Genomic DNA, 16,750 nt, shown 5'->3' with positions numbered 1-16,750 from the left:
ACAAGTTAAACAACGCCCTTTTGTTTTTTTGTGTGTGTGTCATACCATACATTGCAAGAATGATCACCAACATTTGCCACTTATCTCATTTATTTTTCCAGAAATAATTTAATCTTTTCTGTTTTTCTGATTATTTCCCCTTATCCCCCTTTAGTTTTCTTTATGCTTAATGCGTAAATAGTAAATGTGCAACCGGTATGGCATATGTGGTTTTAAGTTTACCTGACTCAGTGATTTTGTTTGTAAATCACAGATCCTGACAATAGAATCACATACTCGCGTGTAAGCAAAGCCAGCGGGACCTGTTCTCCCCGATTGAGTTACCTCAACATTCTGAACTCATTTCAACCCTGACGGCACTGACTTTTCTATACGTTACTGTCTGGGGGCATTTAACCCTCAAGTCCCGGGCTTACGTTTCTAATTGTTGGGGGTTAAAGAACCATTTCGAGTTACAGTGAGAAGCTCTGCAAAGTATCCCGGTGAGAAGAGGCGCACGGATGAGCAATTCCAATTTCACACCAGAAACCCTGCCCTCGTTTCCTCTGTCTACTCTCCTCCCGTCTTCTCCAGCCAAGGGTGGAAAAGGGGTGAAAGGACAGCCAGAGATTAGAAGGGTATGGTTTTACGTCGCCTCGCAAGTACACTTGCACAAAAAACAAGGAGTGTTACCCAGAAAGAAAAAGCAATGGGTTGACATTTGTACTAAAAAGAATGATGTATTACTGTTTATCCTACCTTGTACCCTCCCATGCGGTCCTCTTGGCGGAAAGGCCTGCTGTTTTTAAGCCAGCGCAGCTTGGGCCGAGGGTTGCCTCCTGCAGCACAGCGGAACTTGACTGTGTTGGCAGCTGGCACCGCATGCAGCTTCTTCTCCATCTTCGCTGATGAGGTCCAATACGGAGGGCCTGCAAACCAGAAGCCAGTTAGTGTTCAGTCATTGTGAAGCTTCCTACTCGCATCTTTGCATTAACATTTTGGCTTGAGGGACAAGCTGAGGTGGATGTATATGAAGAATGGTACACTGCAGGACAGCTAAACCTGTGTCGTCTCTAACATATCCACCTTGTCTTCGACAACACTGGCTGTCCTGCCTTCTGTGTAACACAACCCAGAGCTCTACGCTCACACCGTTAAACAGAAACACACACTTTACCCCTGGAGGCTCTATGGGGCTTTTCAGAGAGGGGGGGGTGTAGCTCCGAGGGGAGAATAAGGCCGGGCGTTGCCAAGAGGGTAACTAGACCATCACATTCAATTTCATCTCATTCCACTTAGCAGCTTTTTTTGCCCTCCCTCCACTTCCCCCAATTACCAGAGCTGCCCTGTTTATCTGCCTGTCACTCGGGTAAGATATGAACGGCATGGCCAGGGATGCTTATCACTCGTGAAAAATCATTATGTTCTGTCAGGGGAGAAAGTGAATGTCACGTTTAACGAAGGATTTCGGAGTGCTCGATGAACGGTTTCGCACAGATCTTTATCAACGCCAAGCTGCCATTCGTCCTACTGAAATCTTTCACCTTCATTGTGTTCCATTCCCCTGTTTCTTCTTCTCTGACCATTTCTGTCTCGCAGTCAGCTGGATTTTCCTCCATGCACCCCTCCTCCCCACCCGTCCTTTCCCTCTGCACCTGGTAGGGTGATTGCCTAACCAGATGGGACTCCGAGGGGAGGAGAAACTTGAAGTCAAACAACAGCCCAAACGGTCTTCCACACCATCACTTCCTTTTCGTAAAGCAGGAGTATGAGCAACAGAGGGAATACCCATAGATAAGACCGCAACTGACTTCAGTTTAACCCTCCAACGAAAGTCTTAAATGCCAGGGGAACGATCACTTCAAGCATCCTCCTCCTCACGCTCTTTCCCGCCTGTTCAATCTGCATACTATCAGACACCTCCCATCATTTTCTCTGGCATGCACAGCCGGACAAGTCGAGCATAGTTGGATACTAAAGTCAGTAAACACAGCCCTTCCTTCCTGATGCGTACAGTAAGTGCTCAAACTATAATTAGTCATTCTCCCTTTCTTCTTCTTCCTCACTCTCACTATCTGTGTTTCTCTTCCTGCCTCTTCACCTCTCCCTTTCCTTACATTCGTCCTCCTTGTCATTGCTCCCATCACTTCAGACAGAGACAGATTGGGTAAAGGCCAGCCCGTTGTGAGACTGTCTCACCTAAAAAACCCTCTGACCCCTAACTGGCAGCCGGGTCAGAGGATGAGGCGGGGACATGAAAGGTGAGTGGCGCTGTTTCCCATGCTCCCTGTCCGGAGGGGCACTACTTCAAACGAGATGACCCTCAGACCTCTCTCCAGATGAGGCCAAGCTCTGCAGTGGTGCAGTTGCTGTGGCCTCCAGGAACCCCTGCCGCCCCCAAAGCCCCGTGCATCCGGATCCCCACTCGCGGCTGTTTATCTTAAGCTGGCCCGGGGTGAATTGAGGTTATCTAACTCCAGTGCTATGAGTCAAGTTTTTATTCCCTCTAAGTTCCTCTGGAGAGATAAATCCATCAGGGTCCCAAAGTAGTATTTCATTGTTGAATTTATTTCATGCAAAACTATGACATCCTTCTGTTTACCAATCATACACGCAAGCTGAACAGAACAACCATGCATAGCAGATGGTTAGGAGTAATGCTGGGGAAAAAAATACTTACATAGTTTCAATGATGTCTTGTTTCTTAAACTTAAAAAGTTTCTTAAAGCCTCAAAAATGCATGAAAACTGTATCCTCACACGCTGCATGTCATTTGTTTTGACAAGTAACCTGATCACATTAGTTTAAAATGTTTTGATTGCAGGTTTTGTTGAACATCAATAAATTCAATCAGTAATGTGAACAAATCTTCAAAGCAACTTATCATTAACACAGTTTACCGCTTGAATGTAATGCTAGTTCAAATTGAATATGAAGCATTTCATCCACATCTACACATAGAAATCTTAATCTTTATAGCTTTAATGATATCAATTCTCTCCAGCTGAATACTGAGTACGAGAGCTCAGTTTTGACATGTTTGACAAAGTCAATATATTCAATACACTCACAGGAAGTTCCACCATGCAGTATACTTTAGACTACAGGGTGTTTTGCCAAACACCACCATCACACAATTTGATACAAATACAATATCATAGCTTCATAATGTAAGAGTGCGAATAAATGTTTTCATTAAGCTGTGCAAGGGGTTTCATCTTCTCTTAACATTTTAGTACAGCTTCAGGGAAAGCACAAAGGCAATATTTAATATGTACATATTAAGTGAAATTGTCACCAGGGTAAAAAGCTAAGTTTCACCGAGCAATACAACTTCATCCAGACATCAGCGCCCCCACCTCCTCCACCTACCCAGAGCTCCCCACAGATCCTCGCAGAGGCTCCTCTTGCCTCCTCCAATAATACCGCCCACAGTGTGACAATGGACAAACACTCAGCTTTTTTCCACTTGCTTCTGTTGTTCAATCTTCTGCACAAAGTTCAAAATGCTCTGTTTTGCAGTGGCCTCATGCCCAAGTCCATTCTGAGTGCTCCACACAGAGCCACAAACATAAAGCTTACACCCCACACTCTCCGCTCTCATTCCCTCCCACGCCAAAGCGCACCCTCCTCCCCCTATTAGCTTCACTCCTCGGCCCGAGGCCAAGGCTCAACGCCATGCTCAGAGAAGAGTTGGTATTGATCCAACACACCCCACTCTCCCCCCTGCCTCTTTTTCCCCTCGTCTTCGTCCCTCTTTCTTTTAATAATACTGTCGGTTTTGAATTTTGAAAAACACACAGCGAGAAAACGCATTTATAATGCCAGAACAGCTTTCCCTTTGTTTTAAAACAGCTTATTGCCACCAGAATGGCTGGATATTTTCCCTCTCCCCCATTTTTTCCTCTTGCTGAGTCCCTCTCTCCCCCACCATATTTAATAGATTTCAGGCAATTACAGTCGGCCCGAAAGTGAAGAAGGAGAACTCATGGTGAGAAGCAGTGCATGTGGAGAATTTTAACAAGATGTGGAAGCCCTCATCTTTCCTTCACCCCACTTTTGTTGTGAGTGCGCATGCAAAAAGCAGGCATGTGTACGCGCAGCTGCATAAACACGTTACCACCACAGACACACACCAATGCACAGACACACTTGGATAAGAACTTTCTCTTTCACAGACACATGCACAATCACACAGCCCATCAGGTGGGTAACTGGGTCCAGATGGGTGTCTTTCATAATGGATGAGCCCAGCTGACTGGCTGGCTGGTTGGCTCCATGAGGCCTGACTACCTGGGAGACACTAGCTAGAAGAATGTCAGGAATCCTTGTATTCCCGAGAGCATCTCGCCTGGAAGAAAAAAACCAAACTAGTTCTAAAGAATGAGCTAAAAACAGTATAGGCCTGGACTTGAGAGCTAAGCTATGGAATAGCAGACACTTGGGCTGAAGGGCAAAGTTGGGAAATGTTTTTTTTTTTTCTTTTTGAGTTGCTAACAGCTGTCTCCTCACAATCCCCAAAGAACAGAGACCATCAGCTTTCTGTCCTCCCTTAATCATATTCGCAGAGTCTGAACAGCGGTAATAAACACTGACAAAGTTAAGTAGATTATTTCGCTCAGGGAGTAAGTCTCTGAAAGTGTTTGGCTTTCACAATCAGCATTCCAAGCTTACGTTGGGACATGCCGTGGGGCATTTTTCATTATTTATCACAGTGCAGCACATCTTAAAGTGAAAAATTTTCTGTTAAAGCCCATGTTTAGGACTTGTTAAACTATAGATATAAAGAGATATGGCGATTGTTTAATGTTTTTGCCAAGACCACAATGTTACTCGAGAGAAAGAAAAACCACTGAACAAAGTTCTTCTGTGCTAATTTTCTTACCAGATCCCATGATTTTCTGAATATATGCTGTAAAAGTGTTAACGTGATTGTAAACACCAACATGCATTAGCGTTTTTTTTCACGAGAACATGATCCTAAATCTTAGCAAGAGCAAATATGAGAATTAAAGTTGAGTTTATGAGAGGAACATTTAGAGAAAGTAAGAAAGCGGACAGATCGTGCACCTCAGGCTTATGCCACCATTTCATGCTCAAAGGTATCTAACCTACGAGAGTTAGTGAGGGAGGGGAGCACGTCTGTAACTCACACCCTCTTTTGTTCCTCCCATACTCACTGATCCGCTCGCCATCCGCCCCAGAATCCTCCGATCGCTCTGTATCATCTTCATCATCCCCCGACGAGATGGCATCTGCACAGAGTAACCACGGTTACTGCCATCCTCTCGCAAGCCGCGCACATGCATGCCGTGATCCATTCAAGAAATTTCCATGCTGTCATATTACAGCAAATTTTAAAGAACCAATGTGTCAAGAAATGGCCAAAGAGGGGCCATTTTAGGGTATAAATCTATGATTATGTGCACACACACACACACACACACACACACACACACACACACACACACACACACACACACACACTCACACTCACACTCACACGCACACACACACATACTGGAACCCTGATAACACACACTGCAGTTGCTCCATGGCCAATGTCTGGACACTGTCAACCTGGATCTAAAAACTCTATCCCATCTTGGCCTGTTCTGTCCTGTCTGATCCCTGACTCACCTGTGACATTGACTATGAAGCAGACCGTGTCTTTGCCCACGCTGGTGCAGGCGTACAGGCCCGAATCCTTGGGCGTGGCATCACGGATCTGCAGCACATCCTGCTCTATCAGCGTGCGGTTGTTAGTGCCCAGAGAGCTGCCGTCTTTGGTCCAGGTGATGGTCCCCGTCGCCGGCAGAGGGCAGCTCAGCTTCAGCAACTCCCCTGGGTGCACTGAGCACACCGTGGGCTTAGAAATTTGGTATTTGTTCGATGCCTCTGCAGAGCAAATGGGGAGTGGAGGGGGAGGTGGAAGGAAAGGTTGGGTGGGTGGAGGGGTAAAGGAGGGCAAGGTAGAATGGAAGTAGGAAGAGGGTGCACAAGGAGGTGGTGGAAAAACAGGAGGTGGGAGAAGAAGAAACAAGCCATAGTGTAAGAAACAAAACACCACATAACCCCCAACGGATGCAATTAAATCAATTTATGCAGGAGGAGCAACACAGAAAAGAGGAGGCCCATTTTTTAAAACCATCACACCAATATGCTGTTACCACATAGTCACATTTGAGATGGTACCCTTGAAATCCCTGTTTCGATATGAAGGGAGAAGTGTGATTGGCATTTATAGGTTCAGTGCATGCAGTTACAGCCAGAGCAGCATGTGTAGAAAAACAAACCAAAACCAATGCCTATCACACACACGAGAGTTGGATATCATCGTATTGAGACGTCTTCTTCGAAACACACTTCCTTTTCAGTGGAGATGCCAAGCAGCCAGTGTATATAGGTGAGCAGGAGCAGTGCAAAGATCTCTGCAGCCTAAAAAAAATTAAGGTAATACAACTCCAGCACGTCTGCCCATCAGAAAGGAAAGCAGCCAGAAAGGTCTAGGACGGAAGCAGTTGTCAGGCAGGGGAAGTGAGGAGGGGCGAGGTGGAGGTGGAGGGGGTTGTTTTCTTTTTTGGCATTCCTCTGGCTTTAACTGTGCACCTTAGGTACAAAAACCTTGAGCTGCCGGTAGCCTGACTCTTCTGTTTTCCATCTTCTTGGTGCTCTTTCATAACACGGCCATGGAGGATCTACAGCTTTTGTGCCGCAGCCAAGGCAGAGAGCAAGAAACTCAACGCTCCGCTCCAAAGTGCATAAAACCCAACATTTCTGGGAGAAAGCCCAAGCCTGTGTGTGTGTGTGTGTGTGTGTGTGTGTGTGTGTGTGTGTGTGTGTGTGTGTGTGTGTGTGTGTGTGTGTGTGTGTGTGTGTGTGTGTGTGTGTGTGTGTGTGTGTACACCGTGTCCTCGAACTTGAACGACGCATGGACAGGACAAGGCAGAACAGGCAATATAGCAAAGGAAGTCAAAAAGTCCATAGCTGAGACTGCACTTCAACACTGGGATGGATTCTGTCCATATCCGTGCAAACTCCTGACTGTGGCTGAATGCTGAGCAAGAAGGGGAAAACCTGGACTCTGCCATATGTACTAAAGCCAATTCCAGGCACCCTAAGGCTCTTGCAAACTTTTAACACACATACGTTCACACACATGCCTATACGTCCAGCTCACATACACATCCTGAAACTCTCTGCAGTCATTCTCTGACAAAATGAAAAAAAAATAAAAAAATCTTTTTTAACTGCAGTACAAAAATGCACAAAAACTCTGTGCGTGTCTGTTTTCTTCAAATGGAAAGAGGCAAAAAATGAGGGGATTAAAAAGATTTGAGGGAGGAAAGTAACAACAATGAAAAGCACATGAAAAAGCCTGTGATGATGGTATATGTAGAAGCATTTGGCTGAAGTCTGATACGTATAATTAAAGAAGCAGCGGCACTCCCAGCATTTCCTGTACCTCAATGCACCTTTTCAACAACGTCCCACCCGACTGTGCGCCGCGGTTTCCTATATACGCGTGTTAAATGTAAAGTATACCTGTCACACACACACACACACACACACACACACACACACACACACACACACACACACACACACACACACACACACACACACACACACACACACACACACACACACACACACACACACACACACACACACACACACACACACACACACACACAGTCCAATCCAGCCTTGACAGGAAGGGAAAGTTATTCCTGCCACAAGCCAGCAGTTGAGGCATGTGTGCAAACCTCTAAACATTCGCTCTAGGGCAACGAGACACACATTGGTACAGTCATTGCATTGTCTTTGCTCTCTCTTCCTCTTCTTCAATCAAACTGGAAATAATTAACTCCTTCTCTGCCACTCCGACCTGAGTGTGTGGTCCAATAAGAGGTGGAGCGCCTCTGCTGATTGATGGGAGCTGTCTACGCAGCCTTTTTTTTTTACGATGTAGATTTCCGCACCGGAGGCCTTCACACTTACATTATGACTGCCTCCAGTCTTTTCACTCTAATTTGTGATTTTGGAAGCCATAGGAACAATCAGTGGGGTGTTAGATTTGGCCGATGAAGCAGCAGGAACACCTGGAACCCACGTAAACACGCGTGCAGACACAGGCATAAAACTGAACCGCTATTTCTCAAAAGAATAAGGAAGGTGATACTCGCATACATGCACGGGCATTGCAGGGTTGTGTTTTACACAACAAGGAGTCCTTAGAAAAAGAGGGAGTGAAAACAAGAAGAAAAGAATCAAGAGAGTGAAATTTCTACCATTTTGTTATTAAAGCGAGCATATGGGTGATAGATGTGGCCTCATTTCCATAAATTCCTTGAGTCAATCCACTGATCACCATCAACTCCTCCACCTTCTTTTCCTGCAGTTTCATGTTTCCCCTCCCTTACCTTCCCTTCCACCCCTCTTCGAACTCCCACATGTGCTCATCCCTGCTCGCAACCCATGACCCATGCTGACCTGACCCTGACTCTTTGCAAACCTTTTGACACGGCATACCTGATCGTTCATGGGAACAAGCGCCTTGGAAGCACATGCACACATGCGCACTGAATAAAACTCCCACCTTACTCCACAGGGGGGAGTTTAGAAGATTCTGTTGGATGCCTGCTGAGCTCAAGAGCTGAAGCAATTCAGTGCAGATTTTTCATCTCTGCAAAGTTTCATCCCCTCTGCTCACCAGGAGGGGGAGAAGGTATTGTCTCTTCCTCACATACACACCCACCACACAAACACACACACACACACACACGCACACACGCACACACGCACACACACACACACACACACCCACACACACACACACACTCCTTTTCTCGATTTCTTTCAAACAGCTCATCCCATCCTCCATCATCACTATCATCTATTTTGCCCTCTCCTTCTTCTTCACAGTCTCATCTCCATTTCCATCTCCCTCTCTTTCTTTCACAGCTATTACAAGTGTCCATCAGGTGTGATAGAATCAGCCTGTCCTCATTCGCGCTATCTTAGCTGGCGGAAATTAGTCTGCAGACCCAGCCTTGGGTCTGCAGCAAAATGCAGCAACCTATTCTCACCAGATTACCCGCCCTACTTCCCCTCTACCCGATGCCTGTCTGACTGTCTGTCGTTCTGTCTGTCAAACTTGCAGGAGCCGAGGAGCGACGTTTAGTGAGAAATGAGCACAAAAGTTTACAAAAGCCTCTGAGTAAAACTCGTGCTGATCTCATAATGGTGTTTGAGCAGAGAGCGAAACGTCTGTGGGACTGTCCTCGCATCTCCCTCCCTTGTCGCAATCTGCACAATTGCACGGCAGGAGTAAAAGAAATGACTGCCATCTTGGAGCCGTGCACTCCAGATGCATGCAGATCAACAGGCGCACACCAAGACACACACTATCCAATCACATTATCTCTGCTGCCGTCCGTAGCCTGCCTTTTCTTCATGCCCTCTTCCCTCTGTAACCTTCTCACGTAGTCAAATCCCAGGACTTTTCACCCTTTTTTTTTGTCTTCCTCCCCTTTTCTAATGTCTTTTCACATTCAAATCCTGTTTTTTTATTATGACAAAGGAGCAGCTCCGTGACCTGGCTCCTGCTGGCGTCCATGGCAACAACCCCTGCAGCCCCTTGCTCACCCCTTCACCCCTCATCAAGGCCTTCCCTGAACCTCACCCGACCCCTTCAACTCACGACATAGGCCTTATCTCTAAAGACCGTTTAAAAATTAAGCTCTGTCACCCTCTGAGCCAATAGTTTGCTTTTGTTTCACAGCCACTCAAATGAATGCTCCTACAGAAGTTTCCTTTTATGAATAGTTCATCTATCTGCTATAAAATATCTCTTGTGTCTCATCAACAGATGTTTATTAGATTTGTTAGTAAATTTATAATCAAATAACTCTTTCAGCGCAGATAAAACGACACTGTCGGTGGTAGGTGGTTTGGTTTTCATGCCTAAAGTGAGTGCAACATCTGGTTAAAATGTGTCCCACCTAAAAATGTTAATACATTTTGGCATCTCATTTAGTACTAAGAGAACATTTCACTATCTCTTTAGTTTTGCATACCAGCCTCCTCATCAGTTATCCTCAGTCTTCTCCCTCCAGTTTCCCTCCATCACCAATAAATCCCTGTCTGCTTTCTGCCTCACACATCGGACAGTCAGCCAAGACCCGAGGCGCAGCCTGGCACAGGTAACGGCTCTTCCCAGCCTCTTATCAGAGGAGTGTGAAATTGAGTGGCGGAGTGACAGGGGGATTCTCTAACACCTAAACCAAAGCAAATAACACGCTTGAACCATCCTGATTAGCGCTGGCTAACAGCGGGCTAATAAAACTGACTGTGTGAAAGCCATATATTTAAGTATATAAGTTCAACTGCCAACTGCAACACACACACACACACAGCATTTCTTTAGTGCTCACTATCATTGTCATTGTTACACACACTTCATGTCATTAACTAGCCAGCTGACACTTTTACACTTTTACAACTGTACTCCTACTGTGTACATAGCAGAGTTACAGATAGGTAAAAACCCTGCAATTTCTTATATTCCCACCTCACACACACACACACACACTGATGCAATGGCGCACCACCTACTTAGACGCCCCTACTTTCATAAGTCGACGCAACTGTGGATGTATTTAAAATTGTTTATTAAACCATATTGCTAATAAACAACACTTAAAAAAATCCTTAAGAGATAAAAACATGTGCATTGTTAACAAGCACCCACCTTATGCTTGTCTCCCAAAACATGCAAGACCCTTCCTTGATACATGATGGAGCCTATAATTATTTAACCACTTGACTGTTTTGAAGTGCTGCCTTCATGCTGATCAGAGCATATTTTTTCAAGTACAGACTTTGGCAAGGATTACAGAAAAGTACAGCCAAACCATGCGCTGACTTTTGTCATCTGCACTCCCATTCAGCCTGCGTTCCAGCACGCCTGGTGCCACATTTATACCACATTATATGTAAAACGGGGCCCGGACAGCCCGCAGAGCAGAAAAATGCCTACACGTACACACACCTCCTGTGTTTGAGACCATTGTTATTCAGCTATGTCAGAGTATTTTAATCACTGTGCAAACGGAGAGCGCCTGGCAAGGTAAACACTCCCATAGATACTAGAGTGGCTACAGAGACAACAATAAGCCTGTTGTAGAGGCCTTAACCAGCGCACTCGCTCCGCGTCTTCTGTTACAGCAGCCGCAGGTAAACAAACTAGCAGGGCCACCAGGGGTGCAGGTGTGGACTCTATAGAAACAACACTGATATCCAATCTGATGTATGTACAGCCATTACAGCTCCCAGAGACACCAAGAGCACTGGAACATAGGCTGTAAGTAAGCTTTTATATTGTACTGTACACAGTTATTAGGCTGGCTTTGTTACTTTATTGTGTTTATGTGCTTTTGGTGGATAAGTCTGAACGAGAGATATCTTTTGAGTACAATGAAATCAGCTGAAAAGGATCAAACTGACCAGAAAAACAGACAAATCTTAACATCCATAGCTTAAAATATTTGCTAAATGTGATATATATGTTTAAATATAAACATTTGTGTCGATGTCACTAGTTGTATGTTTACCTATATTTTTAAGTGAATGAATCAGGGAGCATGCAGAATCAATCTGAGTATAGAGACAGTTTTGGGCTGTCATCATTTCATCATTATTAGTGGCGAGGAAACAGGGGAAAATGCGATGTTACTGATAGTCACCTAACTGGATATTAAGACAGAGAGAGGAGCACTAGATGAACGGTGTGCCACAGGTGTCATGGGAAGTGGATGCAACAAACAAGAAGCTGCTCGATTCAATCAGATTGCCAGCTGCCTTACAAATATCAGCTTGTCATATGCATCAGTGAAAGGTGGGCCTGGTATTGTGCCCACCCTACCCCTCATCATGTGATCCTATCCCAAGTCCAGCCACTTAAATCTCCAGTCACATGACTTCCCCGCTGCCCAGCACTCTGTAATCTCTCCATCTGAAGGAGAAGTCAAATATGCACAAATCCTCTTAGAGCTCTCCTTGAGGATTGTATAAGTACAAAAAAAAAACGTTCTCTCTGTCCACTCTGTGGTTGTGTGGCGTAGCATCCGGGCTGCACTCTCAGAAGCTTGGAGCCAAACAGTCTGAGACAGAACAACAAAAACAATAGGAGAGCGGAGAGGAGAGCTCCGACACCCTCTCATCAAGGTAGGCAAGGAGGATACCTGACCTCTGGGGCAAAGGGCAGGAGAAGGGACAGAGTGTGGGTGTGTGTGAAGATGGTGATGGGGGAGGGATGCCCTGTTGTTGGCCCAACTCACAATTATCATGCTGATTAAAGCTTGGGAACAAAGGTTTGTGGAATGCGAGTCACCATCCATCACAACAACTAATTAGCTCATCCCTAAACAGACTCAGAGACTGGAGACAGAAAATGAAAAAAGTCTGTCATAAAACAAAAAAAAAAGAAACCCCAAAGGAAAAGCTGTTTATGCCACAAAAGCTGGCTCCACAGAAAACATTTCTTTGAAAACATTTTTTGCATTTTCAAAAAAAACCACAATTTAAGAAGAATTTCATTACACAAGCAGGTAATTGCAGCCTGAAGAAACCAAAGAAAACCACAAATCTTTCTCTCTGTTTTCCTAAACTCTTGGTCTTTCTTTCCAGGCAAGAAGGGCATGAGAGAGATGCCAGCATAAACAGCGCCCCACCCTCTTTCACAGCTCTCCCCTGTCCTCCCACACGGGTCACAAACCTGGCATTAACACTCAAGTATACACTGAATGGGCGCGGGCTTCATAGAGTGAAATAAAACAACATTGTGTGAATCACACACCTCCCAGAGAGGAAAACACAAGGCTCGTCATGCCGAGGTTAGTTGTTTGTGTTTGTTTGTTTTTTTTGCTGTAGATCCCCGCCAAATTGTTATTTGAACTCTATTATCTCTACTTGCTCGATTTGTTTTGGGCTGTGATTTAATCGGCAGAAATGCAGTAAAAATCCAACGTTTCAGGGGTTTTTTTTTGCTAGCCTTTAGAAAAAGAAATTGTTAAAATGTCTGAAGCAAGGTTGCAAAAGTTAATCCAACATCTACAAACAAAATTGGCAGATACACCTGCTCTCCAAAAACAAGCCTAACAAATGCCCCCCCCAAGCTTCTCCTCGCCCCCTGCTGCTTACCTTCAGGTTCCAGAGTGGCCTCCTCCTCCTTGGTGGCGGTGAGGGGCGGCCGGGCCACGCTGACGGTCAGCAGGGACAGTAGGACAGCGGCCAGCAGCCAGGCCCACGAGGCCATCCCGTTAGTGGCGGACAGAGCTCCCCATACCCCCCATCTCCACCTCCCCCTGGACACTGATCCCATCTGAGGGAGTCCGCCCAACCATCAACTGCTGCCGGGTCAGCCTGTCACTCACTGGAATTCTTCCAATCACCTGGGCTGAGAGGTGACAGAGAGAGGGAGAGAGTGGGAGGAAAGCAAGAAGGTGGAGGCAGAGTGATGAGTGAAGAAATGTGAAGAGAAAGGCAGCAAAAAAAGAGACAACACAGAAAAAAAAGGTTAGAGATAAAATCTCCAAAAATACATTCATCAAAATTCTTGTTTTGACACTGATTCCTAAAACGTGGAGGTTTGACAAAGATAGACAGATACTGAAGCAAAAAGGGAGAGCTGCAGAAACAAGCGTTTCAAAATGCTGTCAAACAAGCCATGCCACAGACATACCGAAGCTGTGAGACACCAGCAGTCAACACACAGTCACTCTGCGTCTGCCTCTCCTTCTCATCTGTAATTATATGCACTCAAATATATTTGAAAGAAACCAATTAAGAGCAGCTCCAGTTGGATTATGTGCACAGTCAAACCCGTTTGGCGTCTCTCTTTTCGTCTCCATGAAACTGCCCTGTAGCTCAAAGATGAAACTTAAGGAGTGGAATTAATTTCAGACGAATCAGCTCCACTTTACCACGCTGCATATGTTTCTCCTTAAAAATCAATACCAATAACATTTTCTCACGACGTGCTTTGCTTTTCTCCGTGGCACAGGACAGACACCAGACACACTAATGTGGCACCAGAGTCGTTAAGTTGGACATCATTTATTTCTTGTGCGCAACAGATGCGCCAAACCTGTTGCCGCGCTGCTGCATATCTCTTAAATGCTTTTTTTTTTTTTTGGGGGGGGGGGGGGGGGGGGGGGGTGGCTTTTGTTGCATTCCCCCTTACTTGATTATGAGACCAGCCTTAATTGAAATGCAATATTTTAATATTGGGACGAGCGCACACAATCAGCCTGTTCAGCCAGACATCTGCGGTTCAACCGCGGTGACGCGTCTCTGGAGGTTTGGTGAAGTCACGCTTCCCTGCGCTCCTTCTCCTCCAGCTGGATGTATCGATCGCTTTCACTCGCAAAGACACATGTAATTTGACTTTAGGAGAGGGAGGCATGAAGAAGTATGCACGCTGATTTCTCTTTAATTCAGCCCTCGGGGACGGAGGCAGGACACGGACGCTGGTTGCGCATATGATGTCCGAGTGCCATGATTTTACCCCCAATGTCTTAACTTCATTAGGGGAGCACGTCAGGTTGGGTTTGCAATTAAGGGACGTAAATCTGTGCGGTGACTGCTCAGATACATACATTATTGATGAGACCTGAACTAATCGATGCACAAAATCAGCCACTGGGCTTATCAATGCCTAGAAAACTTATGTATTAAGGAGATCAGGCGCAAAATGAACCCCAAACGTATTCTGCTTCATTTAAGGTAATCTCATGGAAAATACTGAAATATTATTGTGCTGCTATCACGTTGAAACGGACAAGGAAATTAAAGGATTCGACTACAAGGATGCATAAAAATCAATGAGAGAACAAAAAAGTTTGGGAATCTAGTAAATTGCACATTTAATCACCAAACCTTTCGTCAAGTTGTTGACGCAATGACATTTGGGCGCACGAGGATCTTCGCTCCATACCTCACCGCAAGCCTTCATTTAAAGCCTTGCTTTGAATGAAATTTCTTGCACTCATTGAATTCCTATTGAAATTCAAATCAGTTGGCTTTTTTATATTCACAATAGGAGCTCATTTGGAGCTCCTCGGTGATTTAGGGCTTCGGCACCAAGCAGTGAAAAAACAACTGCGGTCACGGGGTAATAGGGGCCATAAATGCAATGTAGAAAATTAAGCAAAGTAATAAATAACCAAGGACACTTGTTAATGGCCCCAAAGTGATGATGCAAGGTGCTGTGTGGCTCGTCACCTTCTAAAATAAACAAGGAAAGTTTATTTGCATAAAGCGTGGATATTTAAATGAAAGTGGATGTCAATTAAACAGAAAAGTTATTTTATTCTTTTGAGAGCTCATTTTGCAAACGCGTATGCAAACTTTTCACACTGTGTTTGCCTCCCTCTTCTTGGGAAGGGAAAAATCTTATGATCACTGTTTACAGTCCATTTCAGTATTTTCATGCAGCAGTAAAAAAAAAAAAACAACAACAGGACGCACAGCTCTGCCTCCTCATATGGCTGCAGCAAAGTTGACAGATGAGGGTCAGTGGAAGTTTCAAGACTTTCTACCAGATGATCGTAAACAAACAAAAAATACTTACCAGGGTGGACTAAAATCGTGAAGATCTCCGTTTGGCATGCACCGATAAGGGAGGAGAGCGCCTGAGCTGAATCCAGAGGGAGGAATGTCTCCAAGACCACAATGCAGTAAAAAAAAAAAAAAAAAAAAAAAAAAAATCTGAGAGGCGCTGCCTTTTTTCAGCTTACTATTCCATAATCAGCAGGCATCAACTCAGATCAGAGGATATATTCCAAACCCGTCTGGCAGCGTTGTCCAATGCCATGCAAAGAAATCCGAGTTTACGCAGGTTATCCTTCGAAAACAGCTCGGAAAAGCGAAGTGCTGTCCCCCGAAACTTTCCTTTCCGTCACCAAGTTTCTTCCAGGGCGCAGAACACGTCTAGGGGTTCCCATACAGCGCACTTGTCAAGTAAGTAGAAAGTTTGCAGCGACTAGGGACGCGGGGCGATGGTTAAACTGCACGGGAGGATGGTTGTCCGGAGCGAAATGTCATAAAATCCATCAGCGCGCGTTCCCCCGGTGAAAAGAGCGTCTTTCGCGTCTCCGTCTCTTTCTTCCTCCGCGGACAGACTTCGCACTGTTTCTCAGACGCTTTGTCAGGTTTACTAGGTTTTTTCTGCTCCTTACGTCTCCACACACCGCCCTCCTCCTTCACTCCAGTGGGTGTCATTCCCCCACCCGCCCCAAGCACCCCCAGTGTAATTCGAGCCGCTTCCTGGCCGCAGTGCCTTTGGGCCCTGCCTTCCTCCGCCCATCAAACTGTGGAGCTGCCCTCCCGCCTGCCTCTCCTGTGCTCAACTTGCTCCAGCGGGTCCGATGCGAGGGCTCCTGCTTCGCTGCGGAGCTGTCAGACCGCAGGAACAACGCCGCTCGGTGGACGAGGTCCGACATCAGCGGGAGGAGACGCACATTACGCACCAGCCTGGCGCGCACAGCAGTCGCACGTAGGACGGTGCGTCAGGCGCATTCAGAATATAGTCTAATTAAGAAATGCAAAAATGGTTTTGATGTAGACAAATCTTCAGAATAGGGATATTTAGTTGGTTAATATCCAGAACTGAACATAAAATTTCTCTAAAGAGGATGTTGATGAATCAGATGGGAAAAAAATACTATGAAAATACTATTCCTGTTTTTATTTTACATTTGGGCAT

The 16,750-nt window shown here is 45.5% G+C and overlaps 1 protein-coding gene across 4 annotated transcripts in view; it reads right to left on the bottom strand.

Annotated features, from left to right (window-relative positions):
* Positions 1–16,194, bottom strand: part of fgfr2 (fibroblast growth factor receptor 2) — a 37,499-nt gene extending 21,305 nt beyond the window's left edge. For all 4 annotated transcript variants that reach the window (XM_080481875.1, XM_080481876.1, XM_080481873.1 and 1 more), the window contains exons 1-5: positions 15,617–16,194; positions 13,186–13,441; positions 5,620–5,877; positions 5,160–5,234; positions 739–908 (exon numbers count right to left, since the gene is read on the bottom strand). In XM_080481875.1, the coding sequence (XP_080338001.1) occupies positions 739–908; positions 5,160–5,234; positions 5,620–5,877; positions 13,186–13,366 (684 nt within the window). In that variant the 5' untranslated portion in view covers positions 13,367–13,441; positions 15,617–16,194. The remainder of the gene's footprint in view (positions 1–738; positions 909–5,159; positions 5,235–5,619; positions 5,878–13,185; positions 13,442–15,616) is intronic.
* Between the last annotated feature and the right edge of the window lie 556 nt (positions 16,195–16,750).

Source organism: Lipophrys pholis, assembly GCF_963383615.2.
Source record: "Lipophrys pholis genome assembly, chromosome: 15".
Taxonomy (NCBI): domain Eukaryota; kingdom Metazoa; phylum Chordata; class Actinopteri; order Blenniiformes; family Blenniidae; genus Lipophrys; species Lipophrys pholis.
This window is presented reverse-complemented; position numbering and strand designations above follow the sequence as displayed.